At 47.6% G+C, this 11265-nt stretch overlaps 1 protein-coding gene across 1 annotated transcript in view; it reads left to right on the top strand.

The window, feature by feature from the left end:
• Window positions 1–11012, top strand: part of LOC135904417 (ipis-1-like) — a 16500-nt gene extending 5488 nt beyond the window's left edge. Inside the window, exons 4-7 of the mRNA XM_065435213.1 lie at window positions 776–1084; window positions 4414–4579; window positions 8012–8119; window positions 10754–11012. Coding sequence (XP_065291285.1) covers window positions 776–1084; window positions 4414–4579; window positions 8012–8119; window positions 10754–10939 — 769 coding nt within the window. The 3' untranslated portion in view covers window positions 10940–11012. The remainder of the gene's footprint in view (window positions 1–775; window positions 1085–4413; window positions 4580–8011; window positions 8120–10753) is intronic.
• The last annotated feature ends 253 nt before the right edge of the window (window positions 11013–11265 follow it).

The following is an 11265-nucleotide window of genomic DNA, read 5'->3' as shown; positions in this document are numbered from 1 at the left end:
CCCTGGCAGTAATATTGTACTGAGAATGCTGAATGCTGTGACCTTAACGTAACATTCCGTCTGAAATAAACGAGCAATATTGTTATATTATAACCTTAATTCTATTGTCCATGTAACTTGTATCGGAAAGGTTATTAAGAAAAAAAATGGCAGTGGCTTAGCTCGGCTGTGCCAGGATATACGTAGTGAAAGCTAAGGCATAGCATGGTTAGCCTTGGTTAATCTCGATTGCAAGTCCAGGTTAGTCTGGTTGCCTAGCTATGTTGCGGTGTTTAGCCAGTCATTCGGCGCGATGTTCGTCTGTTTCCTGGGCGATTCGTTTCCTCTTCAGCTCGTTCCGATGTCGATAACAGGCCTCATCCTGCTTATCAGGATTGTCGCCGTCCATACTGTCGCCTCAACTGTGGTTGCAGCGCACGCGAGCTCTCCATTTCAATCCTCCGACATGTTATCAGGCATGCGACGCAGCTGGCGGAGCGAGCGGAGGTGAGCGCAACGACGAGGAGCGCGGTGTGACGTCATACCAGACGGCGGCGACGTAAGGCGTGGTGCTGCGCAGCGGCGGAACACCTGTGGCTCGGTTCTACTAGTGGCACATGCGCAGTAGTGACTAGGGAGTGAGAGAGAGAGAGAGAAATATCCGCGGCGAGGCGCGCGTTGTGACGTCATGTGCCTCCGCGGAGCACCGCCACGGTGAAATCGCAAGTTCGCGGCCAGCAAAGATTTCGCTTTAAAACGCCGTGGCGTCTCTAAAAGAGAGCTTGCGCGGCCACAGGTACGTGAGCTTCGTGGAGGACGCCGCCGGCGTGCGCAACCGCACCAACGAGTGGCTGCACTACCTGTCGGCGTTCGAGTGCGGAGTCGTGTTCCCCGAGCGCTCGGTGACCGACACCTCGTCCATGGTGCTGGCCAGCCTCACGTACCTGCGCGGAGACTGGAAGTGGCAGTTCCGCCTTCAGGACACCGCGCCGGGAATCTTCCATTCCTCGCCCCACGTCCCACGCACGGTGGCGATGATGCATCAGACGGGCCAGTTTCCCATGGCCGAGCTCGCCGAGATCGACGCCACGGCGCTGGAGCTCAAGTAAGATTCGCACCACGTGCTTCAATCGATTCGCTAAGCTTTTCCCGGCCGTTACCGGGCGTTTCAGCGACGACTATATCTCTGATTTTTATTAAACATTCTGAGATAAGTCGTTATACTTTACGGCGAAATTGGTAAGGGGATTTCCACAATGGTTCTCGTACAGCGTGGCATGATCGGTATCGATATATCAAGGAACAGACAACAACGCAGCCTGCGTAACAAGGCCAGAGCACATGTAGGCTTGCCGACGCGCGCAAGCTCGCATCGTCGCTCTTACGCATGCGTAGACTGTGTGTGTGCGTGGGGTGGGGGAGGGGGGGGGGGGGCAGATGGTGCGCGTCGTTCCAGACCTTCCAGACCATAGACTGTTCTATGAAACTCTATGTTCCAGACAGATGTCGAAGCTCGGGCTGAACGCACCTGGCTATGCAGCTGCGGCGAGGCACAATGAGTTCTCACTAAGGCTGATTTATGTCATGAGAGAAATGGCCTTTTTCTTACCTTTTTTCGCTGATTTAACAACTCTAATAGTGAAAGAAATATGTTTATGAATATTTAATCACATTGAAGCACTCTCAAGAACTCGGTACGAAGCGATGTCTACCAAACCGCCCATGTGTGAGCGGGCTCTGGCACGCGTCTCTTGCAGATGCAAACCGACACTCCTCGCGAGGCGGGTCAGGCGCAAGGCGCGTAGACGCGAGCTTGGACGCGTCGGAAAGCGTACGTGTGGTCTGGCGCGAGCGCACTCTCCGAACCAGCCATGGTCCAAGGCATCTATAAGAATGCGCAGTCAGACGCCAGCATTGATACACCCGGTCCAGCATGCAGAAGCACGCGTCGGATATAACTGACAGTATAGAAGTACAATGACAAATCAGTTCTGCGGAAGCCTGCAAGGGGGGAGGCAGGTTCGTGAAAGAGAAAATTGTCATCCACCCGTTGGTAGCACGAAGCCACAAAGGAAGCTCATACAAATTTTTCCGAAAGGAGACTTCGCAGTTCAAGAAAAAAAATGCTTTTATGCGAAGCATACCAGCCGCACAACCACGCTCTTCCTTGCTGCGCCGCGCGCGGCCGCGTAGCTACCCTATGACGTCATAACAGCTGCAAAAGCGGAGGCTCAACTCGTGCGCTCGCTTGCGGCCACGTAGCTACATAGCCGGGTCTCAGCTCGTGCGCTCGTCTGCGGTCGCACAGGTGGTACTGCGGCCTAACTCCCGCTCCTCCCGCTATACCAGGTTACCAATACCGCTATACCAGCGGTATAGCGGTATTGGTAGCGGTAGAGCGTATTTATTGGTTTGAAAATAAAGGAATCAGCAGAGTAACGCATGAGTTGTTTCTTCGTCTAGCCGAACCAAATATAGCCAAGCAACAGCAGTTCACCAGTCTAAACAGTGGCTCAACAACTAAAATAAAGGCTAGTATGCTTCGCATCCTGGGCTTAACCTTAGCTAAGCCACAGCCATTTTTTGGTTCGGCGATCGAACCCGGTACCAACAACTTTCCGGGACGGTGGCTGTATACCATCCGCGCTGACCAAGAGCCTAGCAGATCGCAGACTAAGGTCGAATGAATGGAAAACTCTAACCCCAAAACAAAAACAAAGAAACTGGTGTTTTACGCGCGAAAACCACGCTCCGAGTATGAGGCACGTGGTCGCGGGAAGCTCTGGATCAGTTTTGACCACCTGGGTTCCTGAAGATGCGCCCGATTCCCGGTACGCGAGCGTTGTTTCATTCTGATCTTATCGGAGTGCGGCTGCCGCGGCCGGGATTCAACGTGCGACCTCTATATACAGGAACACAGAATAGGGCAAATCAGTTTTGCGGAAGACCACAAAGGTGCAGCAAGGTTCATAAAAGGTAAATTGTCATCCATCCACGAATGTATGCCATTATTTCCTTTTATAGAAGTACTAAGCTCAGATACAGCTAAGCAATCATATATGCTTGAGTACAGCGAATTTTGCACTGAATATAATGAAGCGATTTCTTTTTCGTTCTTCTATAACAAGGAGGGAGGGGAGGCGGTATTGGCATAACAGATCCCTAGAACTTCAGTAGGATGCGAGAACACCCTCACAGAGGCTCGCTGCCTTCGATATGTGTGAATTGCTATGACTGGTGTGCATCTGAGAAGGTTCTTTTGCTGATCCAAGATTAATATCACCAGTGGACATCCGAAAACGTTCAAAATTCGCCAGTACAATCTTTAGTTAATGTTGAGTAGTTAATATTTAATTAGTAAACTTACTGCGCCGGCTGCAATTGTTCATTTGAAGCTTGTTCGTCTTTGAGGCATACCTTCTAAACAGAGATAATGAATCTATAACGGCAATTTCGATATGATTGTCCTCAAATTCACAGCGGACGTCCCTGACGTTCTACCCATCATTATCCCAGAAAGCCTTGCATATATGCACTGTATGAAAAAGCTGTTGTACACCAATGCATTTCGCCGCCGTTCGTAGGTGCCGAATATCTCTAAAGCGGTGGTAATTTTTACAATTCCTACGAAGTGGGCAAGTATTGAGCACTGGCCAACATACATTCCTCATTTTCAATATGCGCTCAACAACTAAAGCTGTCTTCCCCATATGCGTGTTGTCATTGCCGAGCGGTAGATTCCCAGCGGCACGTACCTATTTGGCCAAGTTGGCGTCGAAGACGTTCATTGAAGAGCGGCACAAATGTACTCGTATGCACGTGCCCGAGTTGGCATCAAATAGGTTCATTAGAGATTAGCACAGACGAGTGCTCCATAACCTGTACTCCAAGTCAGCCTAATCAAAAAGTGTCTTCGAACAGCGGCACCTACCCAGTCCCGCGTCTACAGGGACCCATGTCGGCGTAAAAGAGTTTCGTTGAAGAACGACTCACACGTACACAATGCCACATACTCAGTGACCCAAGTTAGACCAATAGTTGCTTTCAAACCCTGTTACCTCAGCAAAACAGGCCGATGCGCCAACCATTCTACCACTGGCTACCTAGTGACCCAGGTAGGCGGGAAAACGGCTGGATACTAACATACAGAGATAGTGCGTGAGGTACCCTAAGTATACTAGCCCATTAATTGTAGGGCCTAACGGCCCGTAACTGCAGAGCGATACGGTAACGAAGCCCGTAATGGGGGAGCTCCGAATCATTTTGACCACCTCAGGGTTACTTAATGTGCACCTAAACACACGAACGTTTTTGCCTTCCGTCCTCAACGAAATGCGATCGACATCGTGCTGGCAGCAGAACGTCATAGTCACTGAGCACACCACGGTGTGTCAGCGCAGGCTTGAGCTAAACACTTACCTATCCCGACTGTAGGTACCGGCGCCGAAACAATTCGATGATCATCTTCCTGCCCCACAAACTGGACGGGCTGGCGCTGCTGGAGGAGAAGCTGACCGGAGATCTGCTGTTGCGCTACCTGGACGAGCTGAAGGAGGAGCGCGAAGTGGCTGTCAGCTTGCCGCGATTCTGCGCCAAGCAGGTATGCGTGGGCTTGCTGCTGCTTTCTGTTCTTTCGTATAACCCCCATTCTTTGCTGACTGTCATATTGTTTGACAACAAACGTGCGCCATGAAACAGAATGTCAGTTATAAGAAGGGGCCGCGACACAAGTAAATTCGTCAGTTGATAGTAGGCGCCATGATGCTGCCGTTGTTTTTATTTGCGTCTGTCTGTGCCCGTGTTTTTTGCGCTGTTGTTAAATATGAACCAGTACCAAGAACTGCACAGTTCGTCATTCTCCTTTTCTTACACTTATGCCCCGTTCGTGAGCCTTTCCCATCAGTCGTCCTCATTCTGTCTACGGGCCGTAGAATTGACATATTGTGCAGACCCACAATCTAGGTCATACACTTTTATCGCGGCCAACCTTGCTCTTTGACTGTTCCCGAAGCAAACATCTTTAGTAGAGTTATAGCGCAGTCTATACGATTGGTTTAGTTTATTTTTACGCAGCCTCTGGGATTGGCCCACTTTGATCGGCGAGAAACCGACCGGTTAGACACGCCCAACCTACAGGAGCAGAAGACAAAGAAGGTTGCACTTTACTAAGCGTGAACTGCGCATGAAGCCGAATATTTGTTTTGATAAATATATTCAGACACCTTGATCATTTCGCTGCATAATTTCGTGGTTAATAATGTTACCCGGTTACATACTTGCAGTGCATGTACAGACGGTAAAACACGCTGATTCGTCAGCATCACAGCCGTTCCGTCACCTACTCGGTGGGGAACGCACCTACTCACGTCAAACCTCTCACCCTTCCCACTTGTTCCGACCAATCACCTTGGTTTAGGCTAGAAACTCCATTACCAACCAACGGCCACGAAAAGTAGCTGAAGTGCCAGAGAAGCTATCCTGAGCTCAATCATCCAGCGTATGGAACAGAATGGCAACGTAGGGCATTCGCCTATGCTCTAGCGAGACAGCGAGGACGTTGGTCGACAGGTTCACTTAACGGCGTGATATATGACCATTGTCACCATATTGTCCTCGCTACTGTTGTCTCGACCATGCTTATAGCGACACCGTAGATACCGTAGCTGTCATTACGATGCCATATACCTAGAAAACGATACATTTTATACGACTTTATGCGCTATATCTTTTATTTGTGCACCCTATATACGAATGTCAAAGACAACGACAATCCTTTTTTTTTTCTTGTAAAAATTGGCACTTTCTACCAAATCATTGCGAAACTGTTCACACTAATCGGACCTAAACATGTAGTTAGATATTGTGAGATATTTTGAAGGGCTCAATAATAAAATGAAAACTAATCCCAAGTCGTTCTGGCATTATATCAAGGAGTGCGGATCTGATAATGTTGGAGTCAGCGAACTGAATTTTAACGATACGGTTATAGTCGATGAGGAAGCTAAAGCCACATGTTTAAATACGTATTTCCAATCCGTGTTTTTGCCTAAGCATGACGCTCCTTCCCAACGGCACCCAAGCACGTTTCCACTGATGCCGCCGGTGGAACTGAGTGTTCGTGGTATCCGCTCTCTTCTTGAAAGCCAAGACGAATCCAAAGCAGTTGGCCCTGATGGAATCTCTCCTCGTGTACTGAAGCGATGTGCTGCGCCCATTTCGCTTTACCTTTACATAATTTACACTAAATCCCTTTCAACAGGCACTTTACCCGATGATTGGAAAATTTCCCATGTTGTTCCGGTTCATAAGGGTGGCTCAAAAAAGGATGTAGCAAATTACCGGCCCATTTCATTAACATCGATATCATGTAAACTCTTTGAACATATCCTATTTAAGCACATATTGACCCATCTTACAGATAATAATGTTCTGATAAATGAGCAGCACGGTTTTCGCAAAGGATTTTCTTGTACCACGCAACTTATAGAGTTCTTTCATGAGTTGGCTTCCAACGTTGACGAGGGTGGGCAAACAGATTGTGTCTTTTTAGATTTTCGAAAGGCCTTCGACACCGTGTCGCACTCCCTTCTCCTCGTCAAACTGCAGATTCTAAATTTTGACCAGAATGTACTAACTTGGATAACCAATTACTTGTTCGACAGGCGTCAATGCGTGCTTTTAAATGGGAGGTGTTCATCCTATGTTGGTGTAACGTCAGGCGTGCCACAAGGCTCCGTCCTTGGGCCGCTTTTATTCCTCATTTTTGTTAATGATATTTCTGTGGGTATTTCATCGCGCATGCGTTTATTTGCCGACGATTGTGTTTTATATCGGCAGATTAGGGACGCAAGTGATGGCGTTTCTTTGCAGGAGGATTTGGATCGTATTACAAGGTGGTGCCAGAAGTGGCAAATGTCGTTGAACCCGAAAAAGTGTGTGCACATGCGTGTTTCCAAAAAAAAGAAACCAATTGAGACATCTTACAGCCTGAATATGTATATCATTGCTACTGAACCGACATGCAAATATCTTGGTGTTGTTTTATCGCATGATTGCTCATGGAATGCTAATATTGATTATGTTGTTGGTAAAGCAGCAAGGGCTCTTAACTTTATCCAACGGAACCTAAGATGGGCACCCCAGAATTTAAAGAACACAGCCTACCTCACCTGTATTAGACCGATTTTAGAGTACGCATGCCCTGTATGGGACCCGATGCAGGCCAGGTCTATAGATAAACTTGAAAAAATTCAGAATAGAGCTGCGCGGTTTGTTTTAGGGCGGTACAAGCGGACAGATAGCTGTACCGCTATGAAAACGGAATTGGGTTGGGAATCGCTTTCTTTACGCAGAAAAAAACTGCGGTTGAAGTTTTTCTTTTGTATTTTTCATGGTAACACTGGAATTGCTTATAATAACTACTTGTATCAACCCAATTACATATCCAGTAGAAATGATCACCGACACAAAGTGAAAGAGTACCGTGCAAGAACAACTATGTATTACAATTCCTTCTTTGTGATGACCATCAGAGATTGGAACCGGCTGCAAGAGACGCAAGTGTGCTGTATAGATGAAGAAGTGTTCTATTCAAGTCTGTAACCCCCCCCCCCTGCTGTAACGCCTTACTGGCAAAAGCGGGGCACTCACTGAATAAAGAATAAAGAATTGTGATAACTTCATGTACACCCAAACTGTAGCGAAATAAATATGTCTGCAAGAAATAGTTGTTTTTACAGCACAATCGCTTGTAATTAAATGACACGAATAAAGTAATATTTCGTAATGTAGCGAACATAGCGTGAGCGTACAAAGCACACACTAAAGACGCTGCGTTGGCGTTGTTTTACTTTGCAAACGTAAAGTTATACGTGAGCTTGCCCTGTGTTCCTTCCTTTCACAGTGAGTAAGCATATCGGTGTCCATTCAGGCTCCGATAAATTTTACCACTTCCCGACGAGAGTCGAATTTACGTAGTAATTTCAGCCGAATTTCAGTCGAAAGAGACCATTCGTCTGTTGCCATGACGCAGGTCATCGACATGCAAGATGCCCTTTCATCGATGGGCATCAGAGACGTCTTCACGGGATTCGCGGACCTTTCAGGAATCGTAGGCACCAAGGGATACCACGTTTCACAGGTACGGAAACGTAAGGGAAAGTGCAGCGTTTCACGCAAAGAGACCTCGAAATGGCTATCGCTGGCTTATTCGCAACCAAGATGGCATTACGACGAGAAACCGTATGACGAAGCCACTGGCAGGACAAGAATGAAAGTACGGCCACGGCGACGCCGGAATGACGTAAGCGCCATGACACCGATGACGACATCGATAGCATCATGATGACGACGATGATGAAGGCACGACGGCAGTGCCACGGCAACACCGACGACTTCCCGACGCTGATTACAGCATCACCACGACGCTGATTGGGATAGTACACCGGAGATGACATCTTGGCAACGATGCCAATACGGTGACAGCGGGACGACCACAAAAACGACCACGACGATGATGATAGTGGGACGGCGGCTCACATGTAGCGGATTCGGAATCGAACCCTCAGTGGGTACAAATACAGTTCTCAGATACCTGCGCCTGTCAATGACACCCGAGGATAAGCATAGTGACACTCGTGACAGGCACCCTGAGAAATGAACGAGGCTATTTACAGTAACCGCTGTAAACATTCGACCCTCTTGTGATGGCTGCGATGTGCTGGCATTTTTCTTAAATTTCTAGGTAATGCAGCGGGCGACTACAAGAGCATTTCGATTCGTGCATTATACCATAGGATGGATTAAAACGTACGTTTAACTGCCTGCAAACGGTGCGCCGAACCAGCAAAAGCATGTGCGCAATGGAATTATGTGGCCTCGACCGTCACTAGAATATCACGCAAGAATAATAGACAGGCATGCCATGTGGCAGCCCAAAAACTCCCTTAGTGCCTAATTAAATACGCCATTTTGAGGACACAAGAAACTGAAAAGCAACAGCAACAATCACTATGTTCAGTGTAAGAAGTAAGTAGAATACTTCTTGAGAACAAGGGATTGGTGTGGCAAGACCACTACTCACCATTCAGCTTGTGATTAACTCGTAAACCTAACGTGAACTTGCACTAATCCATTTCATTTGTTTGCTTCGTTCTCTCGGGAACAAGTACGCTGCTACATTTGGGCAATTTCTAAAACAAATAACTATTGTTAGCGCTTGACTCGCGTGTGCTGTTGTGCAAGTGATGATATGCGCACGTGTACTTGTTTATCTTTATCAGCGCAAGACGCACCTGCATGTATCAGAACATTCTCGATTACTGTAGCTGATTCTATCTGTTGTCTGTGTTGTCGCTGAACCTTTTGTAGTCAGATTGCATGCGCAGCGTGAATAGTGTACATTCTAGAACTCGTGTGAGCGCCAGCGATTACGCATGGAACCTTCGATGAGACATACGTAGCCGACGCGTCTGACCAACGCCTCCTGGATAGCAAGCTTGTGCACTCTGGGCCGGTATTTTGTAGCGATGCCTTTTCCGATTCTATGCTTTTTCAGGCTTTTCGCGCTTGGCCAGTGGTCAGAGCGACGGTCTGCCCAGATTATCAACGGGATCAGGCGGCCGTGTGTGGTGGATGATAAGAATAGCATAGAATCAGGCATAAGGCATCGCTACAAAATAGCGGCCCTGCTTTATGCCATCATGCTAGTTGGACTGAAATGCCAAGTCAGGCCGGGCGTGACGAAAGCGGTGATGTCACCGCTTTGCGGTGAAATCACAAAGCCTTGCTCGGGAGCATACCCATTAGATTCTATGGCAGCCGGGCAAGGTAGCATGACGTCACGTATAGAAGTACACAGGCTTTGGGCTGTCTAGCTAGGAGGTGTTGGTCTGACCCGCAGATCAGATTTCGACGATCGCCGACTGTACTCGACGCTATCGTTGTGCATTCAGTGCCACTTGCTTTTTCTGTGCACAGGTTCGACCATTAAAGAGTTAGTTTCGTGACTCACAGCTTTTGTTACGCTTTTATTAAACGTCACTACGACGTGACAATATACAGCGTTTGAGTTTAGCACAACTCAGACTCCTTGTTCAAGGTTATAATACTCCAAACCCAACAGGCACGAGGTGTTATCTTGAAACTTGCTTTCACACCAACTACGCCTCAAATGATGAGACACCATTGAGATGAGACCGCTGTTCAGTGTGTCGCTCATTTTACTGCAATGTGTTCATACCATTTTCTTCGTGTATAGGATGAGTAACATGAAGTTCTTGCGAACATATTCTTAGGAATATTCGTTAAGAAAATCGTGGTAGCAGCAGTTCAGCGGAGGCCGAATGCGAAAACACTTGCGTATTGAGACGCCGGTGCATATCGAAGAATCCCAAATGGCCCATTTTATTTGGAAGCTCCTCACTTCGAAGACTCCCTTATCCAGCCTTGTGATGCAAACTCCATTAACATATGAAATCATTTAATCAGATGATCAAAACTTTAATCGTTTCAGATTTTTCGAGTGCACATGGTCAGGCGTTTCTAAGGTTGGCTAACAACACATTCGGAATCAATTCCTTACTTCTAAACATCGTCAACATAAAGAATTATTTCTATAATTAAGGGTCATAACCTATGCCAGCGAACAGTGAATACAGTCAGGAGACAGTTATATGATGGCAAATCCAAACAATCAGAATAATGCAACGTACTAAACCACTAAAATAAAGATATCAGCAACAATTAATTCGGACACAACCACCTATTTTTGCAGGCGATGCACTGCGCCGTGGTGTGCGTCAAGGAGAAGGGACAGAAGCTGATGACGTCAGAGGGAGGAAGCGAGCAGCTGACGGAGTTCGCTGTCGACCACCCTTTCATGTTCTGCGTGGTCGGCAGGAACCCGGACGCAATCTTGCTCATCGGCTCCGTGCGAGAGATAACGTTGCCCTACATCTGACGCGCATCGAGAGCGAAGACGCGGAATGGTGCGCGCACGCGAACTTGATAAACTATAGATTCATCCTCACAAATGTACGAGTGTGTTATGAATCTCCTAGTAAACACGACTACCATTTTTGAGATAAGCCGGGTTTACACTGATTGGTACGCGGCCCTCGTACGCGTTGTTGTTACTCTACATTTGGGATCTGTTAATGGCTGCTTACACCCGCCAAAACAGTCAGTTGCCATCTCAGCTGGATTCTGTACCGGTTCTTTTCACTGCCTTCAATGCGTTCATTACATCCAGATTCGCACCGGCTCATACACATAGCGCTGCCTGGA

The sequence above is a fragment of the Dermacentor albipictus genome, chromosome 7 (assembly GCF_038994185.2).
Source record: "Dermacentor albipictus isolate Rhodes 1998 colony chromosome 7, USDA_Dalb.pri_finalv2, whole genome shotgun sequence".
NCBI classification, from domain to species: Eukaryota; Metazoa; Arthropoda; class Arachnida; order Ixodida; family Ixodidae; genus Dermacentor; species Dermacentor albipictus.
The sequence above is the reverse complement of the archived record's forward strand: the minus strand, read 5'-3'. Positions and strand labels throughout refer to the sequence as shown.